The 27,922-nt window shown below is 41.7% G+C and overlaps 2 protein-coding genes across 2 annotated transcripts in view; one reads left to right on the top strand and one right to left on the bottom strand.

The window, feature by feature from the left end:
- Positions 1-27,922, bottom strand: part of cdh23 (cadherin-related 23) — a 243,773-nt gene that overhangs the window by 13,645 nt on the left and 202,206 nt on the right. The window contains exons 33-50 of the mRNA XM_034100803.1: positions 27,768-27,770; positions 27,470-27,619; positions 26,535-26,663; positions 26,073-26,201; positions 24,948-25,175; positions 8,880-9,101; positions 8,662-8,781; positions 7,909-8,089; positions 7,698-7,831; positions 6,754-6,963; positions 5,797-5,904; positions 4,586-4,688; positions 4,078-4,203; positions 3,795-3,998; positions 2,275-2,733; positions 2,060-2,176; positions 1,743-1,967; positions 1,255-1,424 (exon numbers count right to left, since the gene is read on the bottom strand). Of these exons, the coding sequence (XP_033956694.1) occupies positions 1,255-1,424; positions 1,743-1,967; positions 2,060-2,176; positions 2,275-2,733; positions 3,795-3,998; positions 4,078-4,203; positions 4,586-4,688; positions 5,797-5,904; positions 6,754-6,963; positions 7,698-7,831; positions 7,909-8,089; positions 8,662-8,781; positions 8,880-9,101; positions 24,948-25,175; positions 26,073-26,201; positions 26,535-26,663; positions 27,470-27,619; positions 27,768-27,770 (3,018 nt within the window). The remainder of the gene's footprint in view (positions 1-1,254; positions 1,425-1,742; positions 1,968-2,059; positions 2,177-2,274; positions 2,734-3,794; positions 3,999-4,077; positions 4,204-4,585; positions 4,689-5,796; positions 5,905-6,753; positions 6,964-7,697; positions 7,832-7,908; positions 8,090-8,661; positions 8,782-8,879; positions 9,102-24,947; positions 25,176-26,072; positions 26,202-26,534; positions 26,664-27,469; positions 27,620-27,767; positions 27,771-27,922) is intronic.
- Positions 10,301-24,134, top strand: vsir (V-set immunoregulatory receptor). The gene is made up of 7 exons (XM_034100805.1): positions 10,301-10,570; positions 16,927-17,343; positions 17,799-17,849; positions 17,940-18,050; positions 18,380-18,407; positions 18,902-19,077; positions 22,250-24,134. Exons 1-7 carry the CDS (start codon positions 10,483-10,485, stop codon positions 22,285-22,287), a joined length of 909 nt encoding a protein of 302 aa, XP_033956696.1. The 5' UTR covers positions 10,301-10,482; the 3' UTR covers positions 22,288-24,134.

Below are 27,922 nucleotides of genomic sequence, written 5' to 3' on the forward strand. Positions count from 1 at the left end.
TCTTTTACATGAAAAAAGTATTTCTGACAGAATACTTGGTTAAAAATTACCTTGCAACAATGAAACAACAAACAATGTTCTCTGTTAACTCATTTTGAAAAAAGAATGTACCTGCTAAAGTTCTAGCAAAGGTACATATAGAGTACAACCAGTTTTGGTTTGTCTTGTCTCAAGTTAACTACTGGTAGTTATTTTATTTTAACTTTTATACAGGTCTAATCCCATGACAGGCCAACATGTAAACTGTGATGGCAGCCATAGAGTCATAACAAGTAATACATTGGATTAAAATGCCTTTTTACTCATATATATATTTTTACCATCATGTAAATAAGCTGCTTTAAAGGTGGGGTAGGTCATTTTAGGTAGGCTGTGAAAAATCTCAAGTTGCACTATCTTTGATTGTGCTTTGGTGTGCACAATATACACTGAACACAAATATAAATGCAACACTTTGTTTTTGCTCCCATTTTTCATGAGATGAACTCAAAGATCTAAAACATTTTCTATATACACAAAATAACCATTTCTCTCAAATATTGTTCACAAATCTGAAAGAATCTGTGATAGTGAGCACTTCTCCTTTGCCGAGATAATCCATCCCACCTCACAGGTGTGGCATATCAAGATGCTGATTAGACAGCATGATTATTGCACAGGTGTGCCTTAGGCTGGCCACAATAAAAGGCCACTCTGAAACGTGCATTTTGCTTTATTGGGGGGGTCTGGGGGGGTCCGAAAACCAGTCAGTATCTGGTGTGAGGGGTAGGGGTAGGGTTAGGGTAATGTTGTGAATCGAGTGGCCAATGGTGGTGGTGGGGTTATGGTATGGTCAGGCGTATGTTATGGACGACGAACACAGGCCACTCGATTCACAACATTACCCTAACCTAACTGACTGGTTTTCGGACCCCCCCAGACCCCCCCAATAAAGCAAAACTGAACGTTTCAGAGTGGCCTTTTATTGTGGCCAGCCTAAGGCACACCTGTGCAATAATCATGCTGTCTAATCAGCATCTTGATATGCCACACCTGTGAGGTGGGATGGATTATCTCGGCAAAGGAGAAGTGCTCACTATCACAGATTTTTTCAGATTTGTGAACAATATTTGAGAGAAATGGTTATTTTGTGTATATAGAACGTTATATATAGAATGTTTTAGATCTTTGAGTTCATCTCATGAAAAATGGGAGCAAAAACAAAAGTGTTGCGTTTATATTTTTGTTCAGTGTAATTATCATTCTGTGGAGTACCTGGTAGGATGGTTGTAGGAAGACGGGGTTGTTGTCATTCACGTCCACTATGCGCAGATAAACTGGCAGCTCAGCGATTCTCGGAGGAGTGCCGTGGTCTCGGGCCCGAATCGTGAAATTCAGCCACTGAATCTGCTCAAAATCCACCGTCTGGTTTGCTACAATCTTACCTAAGACATTTGTAAGACAGTGATGGTTACAGTTAGGGTTCATTGCGACTTACACAAATATTCAAAATTATTATTCCACAAACGAGACAAACACTCTCGAAAAAAAAGAGATGACTTATGCCAGATTGATCCATATGCTATTTATCAACTGCAGTCCCTGAGCAGCTACACTAAAAACAATCACACTGAAAACATTGATTTACATGCAACACAATGTTTCTCTATTCAACAAAAAAATATACAGACACATTCATGACATACCATTCAGTATTTGATAATTTTCTGCTGTTTAAGTTGTTAGCCTGTGCTGTGTCATACCAGTAGAGGGGTCCTCCAGTCTGACGTACCCCCCCCGGGGCAGGTGGAGCAGCTGGTAGATGACCTGGCCGTTGGGACCTTTATCGGGGTCTACAGCTGACACTGAGAGCAGTGTAGTGCCTGGCTGAGCTCCTTCCAAAATCTGCTCTGTGAAGTTGGTCACTCCGAAGGGCCGGAAACGAGGGGCGTTGTCATTTACATCCAACACATTGATGGTGAGTCTCGCTGAAGAGAAAAAGGATTGTAGATTGGAGCGATGCAAAGTGAAAAAAATGAATGAAACGCAAGATAAGCTTCATGTTAGAAAATAGACTTACCATTAGGAACACTTCCTGATTTGTCAATAATATCGCTGGCATTGTCGTGGACCGACACAATGATCTCGAACGTCGCTACCAGCTCTCTGTTGATTGGGTTGTGTACGAACACTGCACCTGAAAATAAACAAAACACATTTCATTTATTTATTCAGTATATCTAACAATATCGATAACATTTAAACAAGATACTGAATCTGGCTGAGGTCTCTCACCAGTGTGTAAATCAATGCCGAAGGACTCCTGCAGGCCATCCACTGCATTGTTCCCATCATCCTTGGCCTCCACTGAGATGATGTAATACTCCAGTCGGGGGTGCAGATCAGGGTCTTCAGCGGTCAGCGTGGCCACCACCACGCCCGGCGGTGTGGACTCGTTGACGTTTATCATGGTGATGGGCTCTATGAAACGGGGCCGGGAGTCATTCACATCGTCCAGGATGACCGTCAGCGTGGCTGTGCCGGACATTGAGGGAGTGCCTCGATCGGTTGCCATGACAACCAGGCGGTAGGACCCGCGCTCTTCTCTATCGAGGGTGGTGTTGCCGACCAGGACGGTGCCAGAGAGCGAATCGACCACAAAGCGGTCCTGAGCACCGCTCTCCAGACGATACGCCAGCCAGCCATTGGAGCCCGAGTCAGCGTCAGTGGCAGACAGCTGAGTCACCACCACACCTGAGAGACAAGGACACATATTTGCATTTTTATGACCATTTATACACATTTTTTAAATGTAAACCTTTAACCTTCACAGAGAAGGTATGTTAGAGTATATAATCGTAGTTAATCACTTTAAATTGGTAACCTAAAAAAGTGTCTTTGGTGTTCAAAAATAGCAAAAAGCTAAATATTTATTTATATTCAGAACCCTTAAATTGAAGAAGATTCAACTTATTGTCATTACGTAGTACAGGTACTATGTAACAAAACGGTTTCTCTGCATCTGACCCATCCTAGTGTTAGGAGCAGTGGGCTGCCATTATGTACGGTGCCCGGGGAGCAGTGTAGGGAACGGTGCCTTGCTCAGGGACACCTCGGTAGCACTTTGTCTTTCCGGGACTTGAACTGGTGACCTTCCAGTTGCCAAGCCAAGTCCCTACGGACTTCGCCAACACCGCCCCTACAAAATGTCAATGTTGATAGTTATTTGAAAACCTTTTTTTAATTATTTATTATTATGCATTATATTCTGTATACTAAATGCCAGGGGGAATAGTTTTCACAGTCTGGGATGTATATGATATGACAACAGTGATTTTGATGCATATCATCCAACACTGCAGTGCTCTATAATACAGCAGCAATGTTCCGAGGGGAAACCAGGAAAATAGCATGTATTTGCCCAACATGCCAAACATGAGAAAAAATTGGAAAAGAGTTAAACACTTTGGAAGAGAATGCTGGCTAAGGGGTTAAATGGCGAATATCTTTAAGGGTCGAGTTTGTGTATTTCTTTACACAGTTTTTATACACTTATTCCCACTACTAAGTCCCAAAATGTATAAAAAAAAACATTTGCCAGAATTTATGCAATATGCCTTTACTCATTGTGTAATTCCACTCATTCTAATTTAAAAACATTAAAAATCCCCAAATGCCCCCATTGTTGCATTTGTGATAATTCAAAACACTTTTTTTTCAGAGACAGAACTTAAAGCTAAGGAGTGAACAACTATTTGTAAGACATATTTCTCTCTCACACACAGAGACTTAGTCAGGCCTGAGCCAACACACACCAGTGGGGCTGTTCTCAGGGAGTCGGACGCTGAAGCTGGCCGGGCTGAAGATGGGGGGGTTGTCATTCTGGTCCAGGATGGTGACTGTGAGAGGGACGCTGCTGTTTAAACCACCGATGTCCTCCCCAACCAGAAACAGCTCAACACGAGGCTCCTGAAACGCCTCACGGTCCAACTGAGCCCCCTGACGCACCTGGATCACACCTGGGGGGCGAAACAGAGACATTAACAACTGTATCCAAACGACTCTCTCTGTCAACTTGCTAAGGAGTTATAATGTTACCAGAATTGGCATCCACAGTGAAGAGGTCCACCCTTGCTCCCAGCAGGCGGTACTTCACTACAGCGTTGGGTCCGATGTCTTTATCCTCTGCCAGGACTGGCCCATTTAACACCGATACTTTACTGCCTGAAGGGCGGGAGAGACAGAGAGGGCCAGGTGGAGAAGTTATATGATCACAGTCAGGTTAGAAGTCAGCAAGCATTAAATTAGAATTGTCAGAAATGCACATTTTGCTTTCTATATACACAAATTGCCATTATAATTGATAATAAGGAAACTATGACTCATATTATGCAATAATAATCTCACTGACTGCTCATCGCAAATGCAAACGTTTTCAGTTGTCTCCTATCTGATTTCTAACTTTCACGGTGAAAAAAACCTGTCTCTGAATATAAGCCGCATGTAAACAAAGTCAGGAAGTGGAGTAGACAGTGTTTCAGACAGTGCGTGGCACGTTGCCCTGCGCTGCATAACAGATTGCCCCCACCCCAGGGGAAAGAGCTACCTGCTGCCGAGTTCTCCATGATCTCAGCCCTGTAGCTGGTCCTGGTGAACACGGGCCTGTTGTCATTCTCATCCAGAATGCTGATCACCAAGAGGTCTGAATCCTGGCGGAGTGGAAGGAAAAATAAACAATGATATGAGCAAAGGATTATGTGGAACAGAGTAAACAGGAGATGAAGAGTGAGGAGGAGTGAAACGTAGTCATTGGCACTCAAAGAGTCAAATTGCTGATGTGTTTTGCAGTTTCTGTGCCGCACGCTGCTCTCACAGTGCGAGCGGTTGCCTCATCTGCAGCTCTGATTGAGAACAGTTTCTCACCTCTCCCACAAAAGCAACATCTTAAGCAGGCCACATTGTTGTTATAGAAAAAACCTTGCAGCTGTATTTTGGGTGGTTCTCATCTTTTTAGGTGTGATTCACATTCTTATAATCAGGAAGATACACGGCCCATACAATCTAGCCAAAAAACACAATAGTACAAGACGGGTCACAAATGACAAAACGCCTGCAAAAGGAAATATGTATAAAATCCAGTTTTTCAAAAATTAACTTCTACTGTAGAAAATCTGAAGAAAATCCCTACATAAATATGACATTGTCCAATGAGTATTGTGTATTGCTTGACTTAAAGGTAGGGTAGGTAAGAATGGAGAAACCAGCTCGAGTGCGCTAGAATTTGAAAATACACAACCGAAAAAAACCTGCCCCTTCCTCACAGAGCCCCTCCTCCAACACACACGAACGCGCACATGACCAATGAGGGCACGAGATAAGTTTGTGCACAGATGGAAAGCTGACAGGCAGGTAGGCCATCCAGTTACTTTAGCCGGGCCAGCTCAGATGATTGGTCGTGCTTTTTACAGCGCCACGGCTTCCACAGATGAAATATTTGTATATATTTATTGTCAAAGCATTTAATGTATTCATTGCTATCGGGATGTTAAGAGCATTCCATGGAATATAACACAAAGTGTTTCTGAAGTGAATTACCTACCCCACCTTTAAGGCAGCTTATTTACATTATGGTAAAAATATTTTGGAGTAAAAAGGCATTTTAATCCAATGTATTACTTTTACTACAGTCGCCCCTGAAATTCAAGACTGCCTGTTATTAATTCATAAAAAAGTGACATGAAAATAAACCAAAGACCTCTCTGTTATACAAACAGGTGTGAGTTCTAGCAGTGTGTGTGCACATGAGAGTGGGATTACCCTGCGAGCGACGCGGGGGTTCTCGGGGTTGTCGTTGACGGTGATGGTGAGTCTGTACTCTGACACCCGCTCTCTGTCCAGGGGTCTGTTCACCTGCACCACACCGGTCTGACAGACACAAAGGGAAGAGGGAAGCTGTGAGTGTGCTTACAGATTAATTCTCCGTATGACAGTATGTTTTATTTCATAATGCAAACCCTGATGCTAACAAGTGTTTTACCTTCTCTAAAGCTCTAAATGAGGTATCAGTATTCTCTGGTATATATTTATTCTGTGAGTCCACACATGTGTCTAGCAATGGTGTAGCAGTGTTAGGTGCAGACTTAACATTAATGGTAGCTGGAAGACATTTGAACAGGCCCTATAATGCTTTTCGGCTTTTCACTTTCCTGTAGTGGGTTTTTGTGAATGTTAATGGTCTCCAGAAGTTCAAATCCCTGTGCTCCCTCCAGAGGGAGTTTCTCTCGTACCCCCCTGCCAGAAACGCCTCAATTGGACTCTTTTGTTTACTTCCATAACATGTTTGACATCACTATGTGTTATGGCTAGCGCTCCAACACTTTGTACGTGATAGGCTAAGGGGCGGGACATTTCTAAGTGGTTTCTAAGACTGGGCTCTGGTTTCAGACAGAGGGTGAAAGAAGATGATGCTGCACAGGCAGTATGATAAAAATAAAGAGCTTTTTGAACATTAAAGCATGGAGACAGATGGCATAATGCACGTTTAAATCTGGCTCCTTCCAGTCACGAGAAAGGTCTCGCACCGTGCCTCCCTTTTTTCACCACCTGCTGCTATAGCTTTACCGTATTAGTCAAGGTCAGATTTTTATGTTTCTAAGTAAATTAAGACCAGGCTTAGTTTTGAGCCTGTGTGCCTGCATAGAAAAGAGTGAAAACACTGGAGGACAGGGGTTTTGAAATTACTCAACTTTAAAACACACCACCCCTTTTTCTCACCGTGTCATTGACGTAGAAGGCTCCATCCTGGTTGCCCGCGGTGATGTTGTAAGTGAGCAGAGCATTGCGTCCGCTGTCTGCATCTCGGGCTTGGACCCGGGCCACAGGGGTGTGTATGGTGGCTCCTTCCCTCACACTGGTGTTGTAAGGCAGGTTCAAGAGGACTGGGTCGTTGTCGTTGATGTCTCGGACATTGACTCCCACCACCACCTGAAGAAAAAACACGGCAAGAGAAGAATACAACTTCAAACTCATGCCAGTTAAAAAAAAAAAAAAAAAAAAAAGTCTTGGTGACACACACAACTGCTCATAAATGAAACATAAAATATACATTTAACTTCAGTACATTTACACGTGTAGTGTATGTGTATGTATCTTGTCTCCTAAAAATTGCGTTCTCACACAAAGATACTACATTATCACTTAAAGCAAAGTCATTTCTTCCCAGACTGTGTTTGTTTTTAAAGACGCACAAATACGTCATCACACTCCACGAACATTCATGTATCACAGAGGTTTTGCGGGGTGGCTGGGTAAAACAAACACAGGACTTTCACCCAGGAGACAGCTGTTCATGTCCCTTGTGAAACCAAACGTCAATGTTTACATTTCTCAATTAACATACTTATTTTAAGCCAAACCATGATGTTTTTCTAACTAAACCTAACAAAGTACTTATTTCACGTTACATCTCCAAATAGTTTTCTTGCATATTTTTTCATTTTCATTTACTCCACGAGAACACAAGTTTTCTTCGAATTGTATTAGAAAATGTGGTCTAATTGTATGTATTAGAATGTACGGAACATATTTTGTAAGAAACAGGATTGCCAGCCGATTGCAGCACAGAAGTGAAGCTTACAAGATCCTGATTGTTCAAGAGGATCTGACGAGAGTGCGGCTGCTTGAACGTGTTTGTGTGTGTTTGTGTAATGAAGGCCCACCGAGGTGTTGCGAGACGGGGTTCCCAGGTCTCGTGCTGTGACGGTGATATTATAGAAGGCTGTTGTCTCTCGGTCCAGCTCTACATCCTTCCTCACCCGAAGCTCCCCCTCGACTGGAGAAACCATGAACTCATCTGAAAGAGAGAGAAAGGCTTAGGGACACATGGATTTAATAGAAGTATGACAGAATACAGGAGAATACGGAACTAACTCTGGGGATCTCCGCCGGTGATGCTGTACTCCACTTTCCCGTTGAGCCCAGAGTCTTCATCGCTGGCTTTAAGAGTCCAGACCCGAGGACCCGGCTGTCCCTCAGTCACCTCGAAGGGTCCCTCAAAGGCTCTGGGGAAAGTCGGTGTCACATCGTTCACATCGAGGACACTTACCAGCACCTAAAGAATGAGGAAGAGAGAATTGTATATGTAAAGGATTTCCCCACTTGAAAATTCAATTCAAATGTTGGAGCTGGTGATCCAGATGCACGCATTATATTACACGTAAACTAAAAGGACTTCACTATGCATGTGCAGTAGAGATAATGGATTGTGGAATCATCAACTGAACTGAGCACATTATGTTTTATTGGAGTTTCTGCAGGTTTCACAGTCCTCAATTAAAAGTTCTTGCAGTTGAGAACCATTGTTGTTAAATCTCTCTATTTTTTACAAGAAATCCATTAACTGCTAATAAGCTAGTTTACAAAGTTTTAAGGGGATGTATTGGCTGTCCTGTCAGTTCAATTATTTTGTTTGCCAACCATAGCACACTACCATTGGAGTAGCAGGAACCAACTCATCTTTAGCATTCTTGCTCCTTTCAAAGCTGAATGAGAATCAACATTGACAGTTGATTTTCTCTGGTTAGAAATAAATAAATACAAATTAAGCATTTATTTTCTTAGCTCTGAAATGTTCAACCTATTTAAGTCAATAGTTTAAAAGGTGTTTTTTTCTTTGGTATTTACTGTTGTGCTTGAGGTCAGGCGAAGAGCAGGATTTTTACACTGGTCCGTTGCTGTAACAACCAGCGCGTAGTGTCCTTTGCTGATCTCGTAGTCCAGCTCCTTTATGGCTGTAATCCTCCCCTAAATGCACACACACACAGACACACACACACGTTATACACAAAAAGTGTGTTTTATTGCAGAAGTAAAACTACAGTATAACAGTCATTGTGTCTCACCGTGATGCTGTTTATATTAAAGGTCTGGATCAGGTTCCCCTGAGCGATAGCATATCTCAAGGTGCCGTTCAGACCCTCGTCTGGGTCGATGGATGTTACCGTGGCGATGGTGGCACCCACTGTTTCCGGACCCTCACTTAACACCGTGACGTACTCCTCCTCCGGAAACTCTGGAGCGTTATCGTTCTCATCCACGATGTGAACATAGACGGTGGTGGAGGTCTGTGTGAGAAACAGAGACAACTTTTACTGATGCATCTACTATTTATGGGTTATTGTGTTAAACTCAGCTGGGTCTGCAGCTAAGTGTAAGTGTGAACACGTAGTCCATTCATCACTGTAATGTGAAAGATCCTACAGTGATTTATCATCATATTAAAGAGTAAAGCTCAAGCAAGTAAAACCCACATCAGCAAGATTGTCTGTTAATGATGTTTTGTTGATAGTGTCCATTGTGACTTACAGTATAAGGTATTCTGCTAGAAAGGAAACACAGGATTTGCTGTCTTCACTCATTATGTGCATGTTGAAACATGATTTGAGGGTTCATTTAACATTGGACGATGAGAAAAGATAGTAGGAGTGTTCTTTGTGACACACAGGGGAAGATATCTTGAGAAAACCAAAAGTTTAAGATTAGCAGTGTTCGCTGCTAATCTGCAGTGTAAGTGGAAAGCAGACAGAAGTGTATAACTAAAAAGTCATTTCAAACCATTTAAACATGTTAATACAAAAGCAAAAAGTATCATCATGTGGAATTCAGGTTTTTAAATCAGTTCCTGCTCCACCAGTTGGACCTCCTAGTCCCCCCCCCCCCCCACCCCGAGTTGTCCTCCCAGTGTGACTGTGACGGTTAGAGGTATAACAGGTCTTGGAATGTCACAACATTAATAAGCTGTAAATTGTATGTATGTTCATGAGTGTTTAGGAGAGTGAAAGACGACAAATAATTAGAATTAGACTAACACATTCTGGAGAAGCTTTGTCAAGTCAAGAAATACCTCTTGTGATGTTATCAAAAAGTGCTTCGGCATTTGCTACACTGGGGGCTCTATTGAAAGATAAATGAAGTTGCATTATGGGAAACGTTTTCAACAGTGAGGCCTACGCTTTTAAACTAAACTTTAGAATATCTCAATGTAACCATTATTTTCAACACGTCTCTTCGTGACCACGATTTTTAAAAACAACACTCAGAATTCTTGATGAGCATTTTGTGTAAAGTACCTATCAAATTACATTTTTATAAAACCAGGACTAAGAATGTTTTCCGGTGTAATTATTATGTATTTAATTAGATTTTGAAAGTTGTCTCCATCACTGCTACACTCATGGGGGTGGGGCACAAGGAGGGAGGGAGAGAGAGAGACTGACAGAAGGGGAGGAGCTGATGCCTGGTATCACGTTGCTTTGCGCTTCAAAGTTCAGAAGGATCAAGTCAACTTTGAGAAAAGGGAATGTCAACCACTTCTGTGTGTTTTGGTGTAGCGTTAGCAGAGTTTGCATAGTTTAAACGAGAGAAAAAAAGATTTCCAGTAAGCCAGTTATAGTTGATAAGTCAAACACTTTTCTGCTACTTTTATTTTTAAACATCCAGGCAGCCATGGAGAGGGGACTACTCTGTCGGACATCACTCTGGGGAAAGAAGTCCGTTTTTTGGGTTTTCTCAGTTTTGCTCTGCATTAGTGGAGGTGAGTTCTAAAAGATCACTCATCTATTTAGAGCTGTAACACTGGCTAACTGAGCGGCATGGCATGTGGGAACTTGTCGACAATTCTACAAACCAATTAACTGAGCTCATTGATGGGGAACAGTATTTGTTTTTGGTACGGAACGAAACTCATTGACACATGGTTAAAGATAGCCAAGATGAAGTTATCTTTCAGTACATTTTAATGTGTAAAAGTGCAAGTTGCGTTGAAATATAGCGGGATAAATTCATGAATTGACTTCCAATAGAAACTCAATTCGCCTGATGTGTACGGTGTCAAGACAGCCATCACGTTTATTTCACATAATATTACCTGAAACTTCGGTCAATTTAACAGACGGAAACTTTTGTCTGACTTATTCGTAGCCAAGTGCACGAATGTGTTTTGGCTCATTTTGCATGCATTTAAGAAGAAAAAATACTGCACGTGCATATTTCTATTATTCTATTGACATGCATGTTGTCTCTGTAATTTTTTTTGCCGGGAACACAGTTTTAAGCTTTGCTTCGGTCGCTGCTGTTGTTGTTTTGAGACGGAACATCTGGTGTGAAGCTGTTTTAAAGCCCCACCCCATGGGATGTAGTGGAGTGTAAAGCCACTCTAAACTCAGCTTTATAACACCGCAGCAAATTAGTGGTTGTTGTCGTTTTTAGACTGAGGAGTCTTAAAATGGTCGTAATTTGAAATGTAAACCTACACAACTTAGCCGACGTACACAACATGACATCAAGAACGCTTTCCTACGCTATGTGCGTATACACAGGATGCGTTCAGGGGTTTCCAGTGATTTACATTTTCCGACTGAAATGTTGTTGCTACATTTTACAGACATCTCGCGTTTTCGTGGGAGCTCTAATCAAATGCGGGAATTTATTATTTCAAGGACTTTGGCACTGCTTGATGTTGAGGCAACTGACGCAGGAGAAGAAGTCAGAAGCAGCTGTTGCCTCCGGGCTGCTGCACTTCAAACGCCTCGGAGACCTCGCTGAGGTTATCACTTTTCGATTTAGGATTTGGTCTGTTGAGATAAGCTCTGGAGATAAGTCCGTCAAAGGCAACTAATGGTGTTTACTGAAATTTAGGCTGACCCATCGGACAAAATCTAAAGAAAATGTTTGCAGGTACTAAGATGCCCATTGAAAACTAATTTGAAGACTGTGTTGTAATGTTTTAAAGTATATTGTATTTTGAGATATTTATGCAGGCCTGTAAACTTGAAGGCTGCAATAAAACGACTAAAATCTAACTTTAGGACTTCACAGTGCCCTCCCTTTGGCCTGTTATATCTTCTTTGTTTGGAGGTTTCCTTCCTTCCAGCCTATAAGACAACAGCTGTTTGTGCCACCCTGCCAATAATGGGTTTCTCCTCCACAAAACAGGACTTGGGATAAACAGGGCAATAATCAGCACCTCTAGTCTCTTCCCCTTGGTAGATACAACTCCCTGAAGGACAATAGCACAGTCAAAACATGTTCAATAAAGTCCACAGGATGCTTAGGCTCACTCTCTCATTTTACACCGCTTCTCCTCCTGTTCTGTCAGAGCGTGCATTGATCCCCTGTACTAAATGAATAAATCATTAAAAGAGTGTAGCATCAATATAGTCGACAGGAACAGGCCTGCCCGGGACACACAGTCTGTAGGTGTTTATGTGCGGGCATACTGCATGTGCATGAGTAATAGGAAGATAATGGTGGAAGGGGAGTCCCCCTCTTTTTTCTTTGACCTTAAAGATCTTTAAAAATGTAAATGTCTGACAAATATGTGTTGGTTTTTAAGGTGCCTGATGTTTGACATGCAGTGAGTAAGACTAAAAAATACCCATACACCAGTGGCCTTCTGGTAACGTTGTGTCTCCCACACTGGTGATTATCTATACAGCCCAAGGATACACCATTGCCAGTAACTCACAGAGCCTTGACTCTGCTTCTAGTCACAACAGAGGAACCGCTATCTTTGGTTAGTAACAATCCAATGTGTGTCTCTAAAAGAAACAGCTTAACAACATCATCACATTATTACAAAACAGACAGGATCCATGAAGAGAGAGGAAGCTGGCAAACTAGTTGATACCAATTAAGTCACTTTGTTGAAATGATGGACGTGTATGTGTTTCCAAATTACAAAAAGGCCCATTTACACTTTCAAAACAACATTTCCGCTGCCTTGTTGCAACAGTTAAATGAACAATTATGTTGTAAACATGTTAGGCTGTCATTACACAACCCTTACGTGAAATGGCTAAATGTTTGAAGAACATTTAGAGGAACAGGAAGGTTAAAACTATGAGAAACTGAGTGTTCCCATTATTTAAAGAACACAAACAGGTTTCTATCAAATTGGCTCCCAAAGTAAACGACTCATCAAACGACTGTAATTGAATGTCATGGATACCTGAGAATGGTGACCGGCATCATTGACCCTTAACAACTTCCTTGTTCACGTTAAGGCAAGGCAAGGCAAGGCAAGTTTATTTATATAGCACTTTTCAACACAAGGCAATTCATAGTGCTTTACAAAAAATGAAAGACATTAAGAAAATGGCATTTAAAATCAGTCATTAAAAAGAAAAGCTAATAAAATAAACATTAAGGGAAAAAATACATGGATAAAAGTTACAGTGCAGTCTAAGATATGAATAGTTCAATTAAAAGCAGCGACAAAAAGAAAAGTCTTCTTGCTGGATTTAAAAGTAGTCAGAGTTGCAGCGGACCTGCAGGTTTCTGGGAGTTTGTTCCAGATGTTTGGAGCATAATAACTGAACGCTGCTTTACCAGGTAGAGCCTGTAGTGCCAGATGTGATCACTTCCTGTTGCAGAAAGATGCCACAAGCTTTAAATGAAACTCTGGAACAGTTTCTGTGTGTGTGTGTGTGTGTGTGTGTGTGTGTGTGTGTGTGTTTGTTTGTGTCAGGGCTAATCTGGGATCCGCCTGCTGGTTTCATTAACACCCTGTAATGAGTTAGATAATCATTACCATTACATTAGGTGTGAAAGAGGGTGGAGTTTGAGGTGCATGTGGGGGCAGCTTGTACAAACACAGGTAGAGAAGTGATGCAAGTGAAAGGACAGCGGATTTAGCAGAACGTTTTGGTTAGTAGTCTCCACTTCTTCAAAACAGAAGAGAATACAACCTACTCTTGCAGAAAATAAGTATAAATGGTTAAACTCGGCATTTTACAAATATATAAAGACATGTTTAATGAATTCACTCAGGCTATGTTGCCATGTAAAAGCTGTCAGAGGCAGCATTTCCTAAACAGGTGGCATTCAAGCTTAAAACAAAGGAAGGCCTGTTTCTGGGCCCTGAGGGGCTATCAGGATCCTGAGAGCCGAGATCAGAGGAGGAAACTTAGATCCATGATGCAGCCAAAACACAGATGTGTGGTGTACACAAGTGGAAGAAGTCCTGTTTGTTCCAGACCGAGGCGAAGCAAAGCTGTCGGTTTACACCTGGTATACACATTACATGACATGTTACTTGTTAGACGCTTTTATCCAAAGCGACTTACATACTCAATACTGTGGGCAATCCCCATAGGAGCAATTTGGGGTGAAGTGTCTTGCCCAGGGACACAACGACATGCTGACTGCAGTGGGGTTTGAACCTGTGAACCCCTGAGCCACTGCGCCACACGCCTCCATAAACAACATGCAGACAGTTGAGATAGTACTGACACTGTGGTAACCCCACCCAAATTGGCACAACATTTGATAAAAGGAACATACAACATATTTTAATAAGGTCTTGTCAGTAACCCATACCCGAAATACACCTGATGGGTATAACGGGGTTTCATAGCTGACAACCTAGCATTCACTTTGTTTGGCTCTCGGGCTTAAGTGAGAATTAACTGCATGCATATATTTTCAAATTCAATTTGTGCATTTAAAGGAGTCATCACTTTAGAGCAAAGGCAAAGTCTATTCAAACAACACAGCAACAAAAAACAGAATATCAAAGGTAGCATATCTATGTTTTTTTTATTGTTTGTATTTTTCTCAAATTGGTAACTCAGTAAATAATGTGAACCTTTGCACATTCACTAATATAGTTTTCACATTCCTGCTTAACTTTTTTAATTAAAAGTTTGAATTGTACATCTTCTTTTATTATAGTAATGTTGTTGTTGGTCCATGCGGAATACACCAGAGAACATTCTGTGTTTCTGCATATAAACCGGATTCTGAAAGCCATCTCCAAGGGTAATTAGGGCTTCTCAAACCATTGAAGGGTGATAAAATAGGAAACAGGGCGGGTGTGAAACAGGAGAGCAGAAGGGTTTCCCCCCCCCCATTGTCCCACCACGCAGGCCGGAACAGCCGTGGGGGCAACAGTTTCACTTTAATCGCCCTCCCTGCTCTTCCTATTGCTTTTCCTAGTTCACAATGGCTATTGCAGCGCTCAAAGCACACACAGGAACACGGCCCTTACCTCTCACTGTTTGACAAACACACCGGATGCATACTGAATATGCAGACTTGCAGAGCTAATCAAATAGTAAAGGTCATTTTGTGGGCAGCTACTGAATCTCCTAATCAGAAGAATGAAAAGCAACTACTCTACTGTTGACATTTATACAAAAACAACTTATGTGCTTCCTCATTTCTTCTGGCTTATACAAAAGACTGTTGTTCTGAAAAATAGACTTTCAAGCTTGTTGCTGTCCAATCTGTGATGTAGCAGCATGTACTGTGCCTTTGGACGGAAGATTGAAAACACCTGCAGTGACATCATTACAGATTGAGGTGTGGGCAACAGCAGCTGGAGCCCTTCACATGTAGTCTTGAGTGGTATGGAGCCAGAGATGGAGGGGTGGGAGCAGTGTTCCCTTGGCTGGGAAGACTCAGGAAGGAAGTCCACTCCCCAGTTCCTGGCACTCACCAGTCACACAAGATTTTGGTGCAACATCTCTTATCCCTGGTGCAAACTGAAAAACTACATTTCCATGCAGACCACCCCCATATATACTTGTGATTCACACACAGCCTTCCTGTCATTTCTGCAGTGCTAAGCATTCTTGGATGCTAAGGCACAATCTGTTGCATACAAAGAATGGTATTGATCTATTTAAGCAGACAGAGAGTTGTCCTGTTGCTTTTCATCCTGCATATAAGTCAGTCATTATGTCTGTTGATGCTCTATGTGTGGAGAGTGCGTTCAGACTGCTTAAGAAAACGTTTGTTTAATTGTGTTGCTTTATTGAAATAATCACGAAGCGCACACATTAAAGACTTCATATATTGGTCCATTCTACTGCCACAGTAAAGAAGTCAGAAGAGGATGTGGTTAAAGGTTGCATGTCAGAGGTTTTGTGCAATGCGTAAAGAAACATCTCACAGCTGACTTTTTGGTTTCCTGAATGTACAGAAAAGGTATGTGCAGATAATCTTAGCTTTCTGAAACCCAAAGAGCTATTTCTCTACAACCCCCCTGCATGATACCACAGAGCAACCGTCAGTGGTTATTGCAGACATTTTTAAAACAAAAACCTCAGTCCAACAAGATCAAGAATTTCCCTGGTTTAACATAAGATCTTTTAGAAATTGGCTTGCGTGTCACTTTCTGACAGGAACAGGCCATTTATATCCCACCGGGGGTTAGTTTATTTACTTTAGCCAGCATACTATCTTTAACCGCGGTATGAATAAACAGAACTGGAAACAAACTGTGCTGTCTCAAAACGCACAGAAATCAAGGACGCACGTCGTGTGCAGAAATAGCCCATGGGAAATTGTCTGACTTCGGCTTAAATCCACGTGGAGATTGCTAGTTGCTTTATTTAGTTTTTGCACTGCGGTTATTTGTGTTACGACTCGTGGTACCAGTCATGAACTTGATCCCACACAGCTTAAGCCAAACCAAAAACCAAATCATTTGAATGGAAATGTGATTTACCAAGCAATTTCCTGTTTGAATGTTTAAGGGTATCTTATGTTATCAGGGCTATATCTTTACCACACTTTAATCTCCTAACAGAAAGCTGTAATATTCCAAGGGTATGTAATGTGTCATGCAGATTCAGAATATAAGTCTCTTGGATTTTGTTCCTTGGAAATTCTAGAAGCCATGTAGTTCTTTCCTCTGGTTATAATTGTAATTTTAATAAAGATAGCTTCCCTGTGTTGAGCTTTGCAGGCACTTCCTGTAGCTTTTACTGCACCAGGATTGGCAGGTTCTAAAACATTATCATCTCTTACCTTTTCATTGGACAGCTTTTAGTGGTGGAACACAGACGGGGAGGTCTGATTAAAAGGTCTAACCGAGGGAATGAAAGCTGATAAAACAGTCTTATGATTTACCTACATCCTTTCATACATGTCTTTTCTTTTTAGGTGAAGGCGAGATGTCCCGTGCCCACCCCACCCTCAGTGTTTTAGCGACCCACCTGAACTACATCTGTCCCGTGGGTGCTACGGTCCAGATGGTGTGCGCCCAGAAAGGAGCCGCCTTGCACCACAGCGATGTCTTGAAGCATGCCTGGCTCTACACCCCCCACAGAGAGCAGCAGTGTACGGGACGGACGGGCCCGCGCCATATTATCGTGGGCGGTCATTACCATGGCAACCACAGCTTGCCGGCAGGGCTTACATTTGGATCATCAGAGCTCAACTTCTGGGTCGTTCTGCAGAATTTGACCAACGCCGACCAAGGTCGTTACTGCTGTATGGTGCTGGACATAGAGAAGGGCCACAAACACGGCACCATCGTGCAGAGACCCCACAGCCACATCACCCTCCGAGTAACACCACGTAAGCACATCAAATGCATGGGTGTGAATATAGGGCTGGGAAATATATCACTTTAATATGGTGATATTAGACTTGTCTTGGATATCATAATATCAAAGTCTTTTCATGCATTAAGTCATTTTCATATTTTACCATCCTGTTCCAAAAGTTATTTTAATTGGCTTAACCTTCTTAGTCATTAAATCCACATTACTGATGATAATTTATCTAAATACTCATTGTGTAAATATTTTGAGAAAGCATCAATTGTCAATACTACAATATCGTCCAAAAATGTATATCAATCAAAAGAAGTTGTGATATATGATTTTCTTTATATTGCCCAGCCCTTTGTGAATTTGTAGTAAGTTATCATATTATAAACTGCTGATGTTGCAATTAAAAAACCCAGACTAATCCTACAATGTGATTTCCTACATGTGAGAAACAATGTATTTGTCTTTTTGTATTTCCAGGAAGCCATGGATCTCAAAACTGCACTGTCCAGGATCCCTCTCCAACTGGAGGTATGGCACCTTATTCAAGCCTTCATAGCAAACATATGACTGGCTGGGTATACTGTCGGTTTAACACACAGCCTCTGTTGCTTCCCCAAGGCTTCGCTCCAGTGGCCGGGGCCATAGCAGCCTTCATCTTGACTCTGCTGTTCCTGCCTCTTATTATGGTGCTTGTGTACAAACAGAGGCAGAGCAGCCATTCGAGCAGACGTAAGTATCACACACACACACACACACACACACACACACACACACACACACACACACACACACACACACACACACACACACACACACACCACACACACACACACACACACACACACACACACACACCACACACACACACACCACACACACACACACACACACACACACACACACACACACACACACACACACACACACACACACACACACACACACACACAACTGTACAGTAGTTCACACAGTAGGAAGCCCATTCACACTCTATCTAAAGTGTTCCGCTCCGTTTCAATTCACTCACAATGGCCCATTTCCTACTTCCTCTCTCACAGGTGCACAGGAGCTGGTGAGGATGGACAGGTACGTTTTCCCACAGTCTAGGCGAGGTTCAAAACACAGCTGCTCTCCAGAATAATAACAGAGTACATGGATATTCCAATACAGACAACCGTTTTCCTCCACTCGGTAGATTAGACCAAAATAAGCATCATATCCAGGAACCTTTGTTTGGTAAAGATCTAGAAACCGCTTTAGTAAATCAACAAATCATTACTAGAGTCATTTTGAGACATAACACTACGACAAAAAGGACTTCTGCCCAGGAAATTGGCAGTCTTTAATTGGCTGTACACAGTATGTTATTTTATGTAACAATGGATGTTATTTAGCGGACAATCTGATGGCTTATGTAACAGCGCAGTGGGGGACAGTTTAATGGCTTACAACAGGACGAATTTGAGTATTTGAGGTCTTGAGCAACAGATAAGTGTTGAAACAGTTTATTGGGTCATTCTGGCAATGTCTTACTCATCGTTATGCTTCCCTTTTGTGGTGTGTTCTTTGCATGTTTTCAGTGAGGCTCTTGGACATGAGAACCCTGTGTTTCTCGGAGGATCTCCGCAGATTAAGACCCGGACAGTTTCTCAAATCATGACCAGGCAATCCTCAGAGACAGGACGCCACCTGTTGTCCGAGCCCGGAACCCCCCTCTCTCCTCCTGCACATGGGGATGTATTCTTCCCAATAGAAGGTAGGACACGCACACACACATATACAACCCGACAAAACAAAAGCAACTCATACAAAAGGGAACACGATACTAGGGCCAAAATATAGGAATTGATACAAGCTTATGGACATGGACACTAATGCTGCAGTCGAAGAGTAGAAATGTATTTTTCTAAAAAACAGAAGTTGTGACCAATTTCTGTTCTTCTTTTGGAAAAAGGTTGGTCCAGTGTTCCCTATCTGAAGGAGATAACAAATCGCTGAGGCACTTTTCCTTAGCCTTTAGAGCAGGGGTCTCCAACCTTTCTTCATCTGAGAGCTACTTTGAACAAATGAAAGTGGCCAAGAGCTACTTGCATCACATCGCTTACATTTATTCACATAGCCCTCATCAGTTGAATTAAGCTACTTTTGTACACGTGTGAAATTGCAATACCTAAAGCTTATCTAAAATCTTAACTTCACATCAAGGTCCAAGAAAACAAAAATGTCTCACATATTATTATGGCCCACATAGTGAGTACTTCACTGAGAATTCACATAAATGTCCTTAATCACCACCTTACAAGCATTTCACTCTTTTGTACAGTCAGTGAGATGAATGGCACTGCATGGAGTCCACCATACAGGTGTATGCTGGAGTGTACCCACTTAGGTGCACTCTAATAGAGTAATTTAAATGTTCATCAGTCAGCCTTGTTCAGTATTTAGATTTCATGTAAAAAAAAGCTGCTTCACAAAGGCATGTAGAGCCAACTAAAGCAGACATGTTCAGTGGTGCTTGGTGATGTTCTTATAGTTTTCTGGGTCGACAAGGCTCCAGAAATGTTGTGAGTTTTGCTGAGACTTAAGCTGAACATGATTTTGGAGATTTATAACTTCTATCTCCACAGGATTGACACTGAACAGTTCAGCCATCTTTTTCTTCTTCTTCGTCTTGACATTAAATTATAAACCATAATAAATCAACTGTATAGGTCTAGCCTCCCTATATCTGTGTGTGAAATTGTTCCATCCTCAAAACAAAAAACTAATACTTCTGCAGTCTCGCTGCAGCTTCTAGCAACGGTCTTCTGTTAAAAAAAGACACTGAATGTCCTGAATGAGGCATCACACACATGACTTGAGTCTGAACGCAGCAGACAACAGGAGTATTTACAACAGCATTATAAAAACAAAAATAGTGCATGTGGGTGCTCACTTATTCTCTGTCTTACTGTTACATGAATCCCATGAATGTATGAGACTAAGTTAGCTTCATCATCTCAATCAGTGATTAAGTGAATAATAAAGGTTCTATCAGCCTGTCACTCATTATTTTCAGGGAGGGGGGCGGGGCTTGGTGGAACGGAGAGGAGACGGTGATCGCGGAAGCTTTTTTCCTCCTGCCTTAACAAACTTCACACAAGTATTTATCAACTGAAAATAGCAAGAGGACATTCAAACTCTGCAATCCAAGACTTAATTAAATCCACCAAAAACCTGACATGACGATAACGAGTGTTTTTCAAAAAACACAAATCCCTCTGTCTCTGAGTCACGTCTGTTCCTTGATCTCTGCGTCAGCGAACAATTTGATATTCGTGTGACAGAAACATTTCTAAAATAAAAAACGTTATTGTCCAGCCGCGGCCAAAAAATCAAGAAGCAACCCTTACTACGCTGCGAGCTACTGAAAAGCTGCCGGATCGACGTGTTGGAGAGCCCTGCTTTAGAGCCACTGACACACTTCCAGCACATTCCACTCAGTTAGAAATTCTTTTTGACTGCAGCCTAAATGACTCGGCACAGGCTGGCACATACCAATCTCTAACCTATTATGTTCAGTTTTCCCCCAAATCTCACTATGAATAGCATCATAACACAATAAAAACCAGCATATGAGATAACTCACTTTAAGTTAAGCTGTGAGTGTGTACTATATCTAATCGTAAGTCACAACCTATTGACTTCACTCTGAATGCATACACTTGACTTCCTTCACATTCTTGTGTGATACTACAATGACTAAAGTACTTGACTAGAAGCACGTAACAGTATTGCACAAGGAGTTCTGGAAATACTAATTTCCAAATGCACAACCGGTATGTCAATCAAAGAAGAACCTTTCTTTGCGCTTCTGCTGAAACATCCTGCGTGTGGTAAAGTGTTGGCGGAGAGAATGCGCACATTCTTGTGCAAAAGTGCACGTTCACACTCAAACCAGCTGCGTTGAGTCTTATATTAACAAATATTCTGTGTAGGAATTTAATTTCGCTCCCCCACCCAACTGAAAGCTCCTTCTTATGCTGTCATCCTCTGAATCCTTGTCTTGCCTCACTCGTAAGTCATTCTCCACCCATCAGCACTCTCATTTAACACTAATGGGCCCTTCAGCCTTTCGCTCAGACTCGACTTGAAATAATACTGAAACATTAGTTACGGTGAAGAGGTTCAATTCTGAGTGTTTTTCTACCGATTCCCGGGGCACCTGTGCAGACATTCCAGCCATACTGAGCTGGATTGCCCTGCTTCCTGGCAGCCGCGTCTATGCTGGTACAGAGGAAAGAACAAAACAAGTCTGAACACCAACCCTTAACCATCGCATATGCTGTTCCTGTGACCTTAACCATTGGGTCCTGATAGAATACTCTTGGTTTCATATCGAGCTACATCTATGTTTGTATGTAAGTGACTCATAAAACCATCAAAGCCCTGATATCTTTTATCTTTGCAGTGTAAGCTTATTTCCTTTATCGGTCTTCAAAATGATCCAGAAGTGTTGTTTCTTGTCTGTGGTTCTGTGTAACATGGATAGAATCCACATTTCAGCTCTTTTTGGCTCGCTGACCTTTCGCTTTGAGGAATTTAACTTGCAGCAGTTCCCTCTTATCGTCAATGTTTCGCAACAAAAGCAATAGGCCTCTTTGTTCTGCTTTTCAATGGGTTCCGAGCAAAAATATCTTATTCTGAGGAACCTATTGGTCTCTGTTTATTTGTACTATTCATTTTAATAAGAGGAGAGGAAAAATAAATGCTATCGTGCGCATTTTGACAAGATTTGTCCCTATTTTCGGGCAGGAAGTGCAGTATTTAAGATGTTAACTCTCACATATCTACATTTTCAAAGATCAGCACAAAGTGTGGGTTGATGCACGTCGATCACCTACTGCCTTCTCTATGCTCTCTCTGACATGCACTATTCTCTATTACAGACACCATCTTTGAAACTCAAGACTTCATGCAGGTTTAAAGGGGGCTGGAACCTGCTGACCTGGAAACAGTCCTGCTACTCTCTTCCTCTTCTTGCTGCCTCCGGTGGGATGTTGCCCTTATCAGCTGTCTCACAATAACCTCTGCTGGGATCTTCGTCTGTACATTGTCTGGACCGCTGGAGGGATCAGACTGCGGTTTTTATTTAAAAACTATTTCCACCTGCAACAACAGCTGGAGGCCAAAAGCAAACTTCTGCCGGTGTGCAGTTGAGATGTTGGTTTGTGTGTGATGTTACTTCTACACGCTGACAATGACTCCGGGACCGACAGGTGCCCGCTGCTTGAGAACAATCCAGAGGGGATGGGGGTCCACCATGTGAGGGGTGGCATGTCAAAAGGGATACAACTTGTGGATTCAAAGAGCACCTAGTATGATATTGCTTGTCTGCGTCGTTTATTGAGGCGGGTGTGCGCTCTGTGATTCAATCTGGTGCAGACCCAATCTGCTCCGGTGCGGTTTGTCTGTGGTGCGGATGCAAAGACAACCAAACATACGGTTATGTGATAGAAAGTAAATGACAATAATCTCAATAACGTGACCAAATTGACATAATCCATTTGATGGGTGAAACTGTCAAAGAAACGATCTAATAATATAAGACGTAGAAGGATTTGGTAAACATAATGATCCCTACATTACGACGTTGAATACATATTATTTATCACTGGCTGTCAGATAATGGAGTAAACTAGTTTGTTTACCAATGCCAATAAATAATGACAATCACTTAAACTCTTCAAGGGGTCATTCGGAACACCAAAAGGACCGAAAATAAAATACAACAATTCATATTTATTTTTCTAGTAAGTTACCAAAGGCTCTCTATGATCCCTATCTTTATAGCAAAGTGCTTCAAGCGCTTCATACCAAAGGGGGATACAAAGTGTATTTACAAGTTGAACGTTTTTTTAAAGCATTACAGACTTCCTCTGTATCATTCCACGAGGCCCCAGCTTATTTTCTCTTCCCTCTTTGCTACCTCAGTTACTGTCAGCTCTGCTGCTCTAAATACTCATTACTTCCTACTATCAGAAACGCAGCACTTCACGGTGGCTTTAAACATTCAAATGTTTTTGTATTAATAATTGTTCATGAATCTCATACCTGCTCATGTAAAGTTAAGAGATCATGAATAAAATGATGATTATAGAACTGCCAGCTGTTTAATCACTGCCATCTCAACACTGTTTTGTCTTCTCTTATTTGGTTGAATTGACAACATGTGTATAAAAGTGTTCATTCATATGTGTGAGCATGCAATGTGATGTTAACGAGTAAATACTATGAAGCAAACATGGCTTAATGGCATTCAAATTGTTAACCATATCATATTGAGGTCGATTGAGAGAGAACAAGAAGTGATGGGTAATGACTGTTACGTGAATGCCTATTACGTAGGCTGCGTGAGACTGTGAGAAACCACTGGTGGTTATTTCATATTGAGGTTAAATGTGTACAGCAGGTGCTCAGCGGAAATCATCTCAACATGATATGTAGCAGGTAAGTAGGACAGGGTATCTTTCTATTTTAAATTTGAATTCTTTGATAAAAGTTTTTAAATGTGTGAATTTGAGTATGTGTGTATGTGTGTGTACTTGGGTTGATGTTTCAAGAATAGCTTTGTGGTTTGGTGGTCTGTGTGTGCATACTTGCATGCAATTCTGCATCTGAATGTTTGAAAGCGTGTTTTATGCTGTCCGAAGCTTGCATTGGACGCAGACATGGAGGAGTGCTGAAATAGCCTTTTTGTTTTACAGTTTATATTGCATTTAAATAGCGTTGGTTGTAGCTTGTATAATAAAGTGGAGCTCTTAAAACCTTAAAGCCATGTGTCTAGTCTTTGAAATCATTGTTCCTTTCAGCTGGCGGGTCTCCAAAACTATCACCACACAAGGCTGTGCTGCACTTCATGCCCAGGGAGCCATTACCGACGGAACAAGGTTGTTCTGCCTGTGTGCCTCTAAGATGGTGCACACCAGAGGGAGACTGGCATTGAGGGAGAAAATGATAAAACAATCTTGGTATCTTGCTTTATGAGAGGAGACAGAGAGCTAGATGGGAGGAGGGGGGTGCCTGTTGCTGGATATTTCCTCTCCAGTTTTTTACAGTTGATTTTATATCTTACATTAACAAGAGCTGCATTATTATAGCTTGGTTCTACACATCTTACGGTTTTAAAAAAGAATACACGTGCAACATAAACCTGTTTTCAAAAGCCTTTAAAATGAGACAGACAACAGGAAAAGCGACATGGAAATATGACTTCCTGTTTACAAACTAAGTTGTTTCCTGTGCCTTCACAGCTGATCAGTTACTACAGAAGATCAACCAACCATTGCATTTAATTTGCTGGGCATGTTCGCTTCATATCTAATTGATGCTGTATCTTGATTTAAGGCAGGTATAGAAAAGGCAGGTAACGGATATACAGCCTCCCAGGAATAAGTACATCTTCCAGATTGTACAACAACCGCGAAAGAAGGGCTCTTTTAGAAGATGTGATGCTGAGTCCCCCAAATGACCCCTCTCTGCCAAGAGGAAGTCATCCCTTTGTAGAGGTTTCTACATTTTACTTTGTGAAAAAGGATGTATTAAGTTGGACAAAGAACGTTTTGGTTGCTGTTGCCTGTATCTTACCGACAGAGGTGGCGTGCCGTCGTCTTCCACAGTGACAGTAAGTCGGTACTCTTGCTGGCGCTCTCGGTCGGGGGGGGCCGGCCGTGTCACCATCTCTCCGGTGACACGGTCCATGCGGAAGGTCAGGTCCTGGTTTCCAGCAGTGATGTAATAGAACAGCATGGCGTTGGACCCGATGTCTTGGTCTGTAGCTATCACACGGAGCACTGATGTACCTCCGCCAACATTCTACAATACACATAATACAAAGAAGGCCAAAAACACAAACCATGCGAATCATTTGTTAATATTGTGCAAATCACAAATTAGAACTGATTACATTACTTTAGATCCGGGGTTCCCAACCTTTTTTCCCAAGAGCCCCCCCAAATGACTCCTGTTGGAAGTTGCGCCCCCCCCCCCCCCCCCCACACACACACAGGGGGGGGGGGGGGGGGGGGCGCAACAGTGGTAATTAAAGTTTAAAAGTCTAAAAATGCTACAACTACTGTCACAGACTGGATGAATGTGAAGTATTTTGTTAAAGGAGGATGCAAGCGTAATTAAGGAGCACTATTGGAGCAACTTTGATGGCTATTGGACTCAGGATTAATTCATTTGGATTCCCGCTGTATGAAGAAATTAAAGGACGGCGCAAGTGGAAACAATTCGCAAAGGGATTAAACTGTTTAAAACACATGCTCAAAGTAAGCCAGATTTTGCCGATGTGTTTATGTGGATTCAAAAGTCGTAAATAATCTTCAAAATGGAGGAGACAGATCTGATCGGAGCCACTGTGACAAATAAACCAACTGAAACCAGCATGGACAATGGCTATGTTTTAAAAATGCGCTTATCCAGACAAGCCCGGTTTGGACACTTTACGGGCAGAAGAAACATTTCTATTAAAGAAAGAATTATACATTTCTGTCTTTTTATAGTCTTTATTAGCTACTAACTTGAATTTGTATTCAAATTAATTAATCAATTAAAAAGGCCTCAAATCATCTGAGGCCTGGCGCCCCCCCTGCGATCTTTGGCGCCCCCCAGGTTGGGAACCACTGCTTTAGATACATACAAAACAATAGAAACCTGTAAATCATGTGTGGATAACATACAGATTAAAATGTGGTAATGCATCCCTACTTCACTGATGCTGACGTTGTAGCCCTTCAAGCTTTCTATGACAGGTGCGTTGTCATTGATGTCCAGGATGTTGATGGTGAGGGAGTGGTCAGAGTATCTAGGAGGTGAGCCACCGTCAATGGCACGAACCTGTAACAACATACACATGCACCGGTTTATACTAGTAAGTAAGTCTGACATGCACCTTGCCTCATCAAAACACAGTGCTGTCCTTCATGTTTGTATTAATATTCATATTTTGATATGATCATGTGAGTTTGAAAACTACAACATTGCATTGTCCACTATGTTGTAACAAAGTCTTTTTTCATGAAACAAGTGTTACAAGGCATCGGGTTATTTTTGTGCTGATGTTGGACAGTAATTCAATGTTATGGTTTAAATGTTAAATGTGTATATGACCAGAAAATATATCTTTTTATGGCGAGTGATATCATCAAAACATGTGGATCGCTGCCTGACCTTCAGCAGGTAGCGGTCTACTGACTCCCTGTCCAGAGGAGCGTTGACAAAAACCTCCCCATAGGTGTTGTTCACAGTCTTGATCTTGAACACGTCCTCCATGTTGCCTGCCACCAGAGTGAAATTGACCTGAGAGAGAGTAATGAGTCAGAATAAGACAAAGGAGAGAGAGAGAGATAAAGATAGTTGTTGGCTTAGGGTGGTCCTTCGTGAGAGGTACATTTTTTTAATTCATTTATTTTAAGCTCCAGCCACCGGAATTCGTTATACTCGTCAAGAAAACTCTCCTGGTGAATTTTATTCAAATTCCAACAATATGTACCCCTCCCTCATCATCCTTGAAGTTTAGCCTCACGTAGGGTGGTCCTTAACATTGAAAGTCGGAATTGAATTCTGGGGGTTGGAGCTTAGACTTTCCGACTTTCAATTTTAAGGACCACCCTAATGTGGCTGTGCCGGTTATACATCCAGAATAAATCACAGCACATGTTAAAGAATACATGGGGAGCACAAATGACACCTCATTGAGTAACAGAACCAAGAGGAGACAAATACCCAAGTAATGCAACTGCGTTTTTTGACTGAGGGACACAAGGGGCTGTGTTGGTTAGGAGAAAGGTAACACACGCAGAGTGTAAGAAGAAAAATGTGGTGCTAAACTTCCTGAACTTGTTATTGGAAATGCCAGAGTCAAGTTCCTCATTTAAACATACTTGGCTGATGTAGTTGACTTCATTTAAATCAACATGTTATGTTTAAAAGCTGTGCAATCCGGCATCGTTTTCAGTTCCGGGAATATGTTTGTGTTTTGTGATGATATTCATTTGGCTAATTGCTCTAAAGCAGTGTATATCCATTTATGTTTAAGAGCCACACATTATAATTAAATCTGTCACTAGTCCATGTGTGTCCATCTTTCTTTTATTTATCCTCACCAGTCCGTTTAATCCAGCATCTCTGTCCCTTCCCAGCACGACTGCCACTTTTTTCCCCAAGGCTGTGTTCTCTCGGATGTCCACCGAAGTATCGGACGCGATGTCAAACTCTGGACTGTTGTCATTCTCATCCAGGATTGTGATCGAAACCTGTATAGAGGTAATATAAAATATGGGCTCCGTAACTTTCAAAATCAAATAAATACTTACCTTTGCGATATATGAAATAACTAAAGAAAGTAAAATCATGCAGATGAATACATTTCATGTTGCCATCTTAAAAGATCAGAAGTCTTACCTTCTGCACTTCCAATGAGAGATGCAATGAATACAATCAGAATGCAGAAAGAGGAATGCCATTAGGTTTTCTACAACAGAGTAAACATGACACACGCTGTATTAAAAAGAACGTTGTCCACAGAAGAAGGGAGATTAAATCATCAAATTCAGAAT

The sequence above is a fragment of the Pseudochaenichthys georgianus genome, chromosome 15 (genome assembly GCF_902827115.2).
Source record: "Pseudochaenichthys georgianus chromosome 15, fPseGeo1.2, whole genome shotgun sequence".
Classification (NCBI taxonomy): Eukaryota; Metazoa; Chordata; class Actinopteri; order Perciformes; family Channichthyidae; genus Pseudochaenichthys; species Pseudochaenichthys georgianus.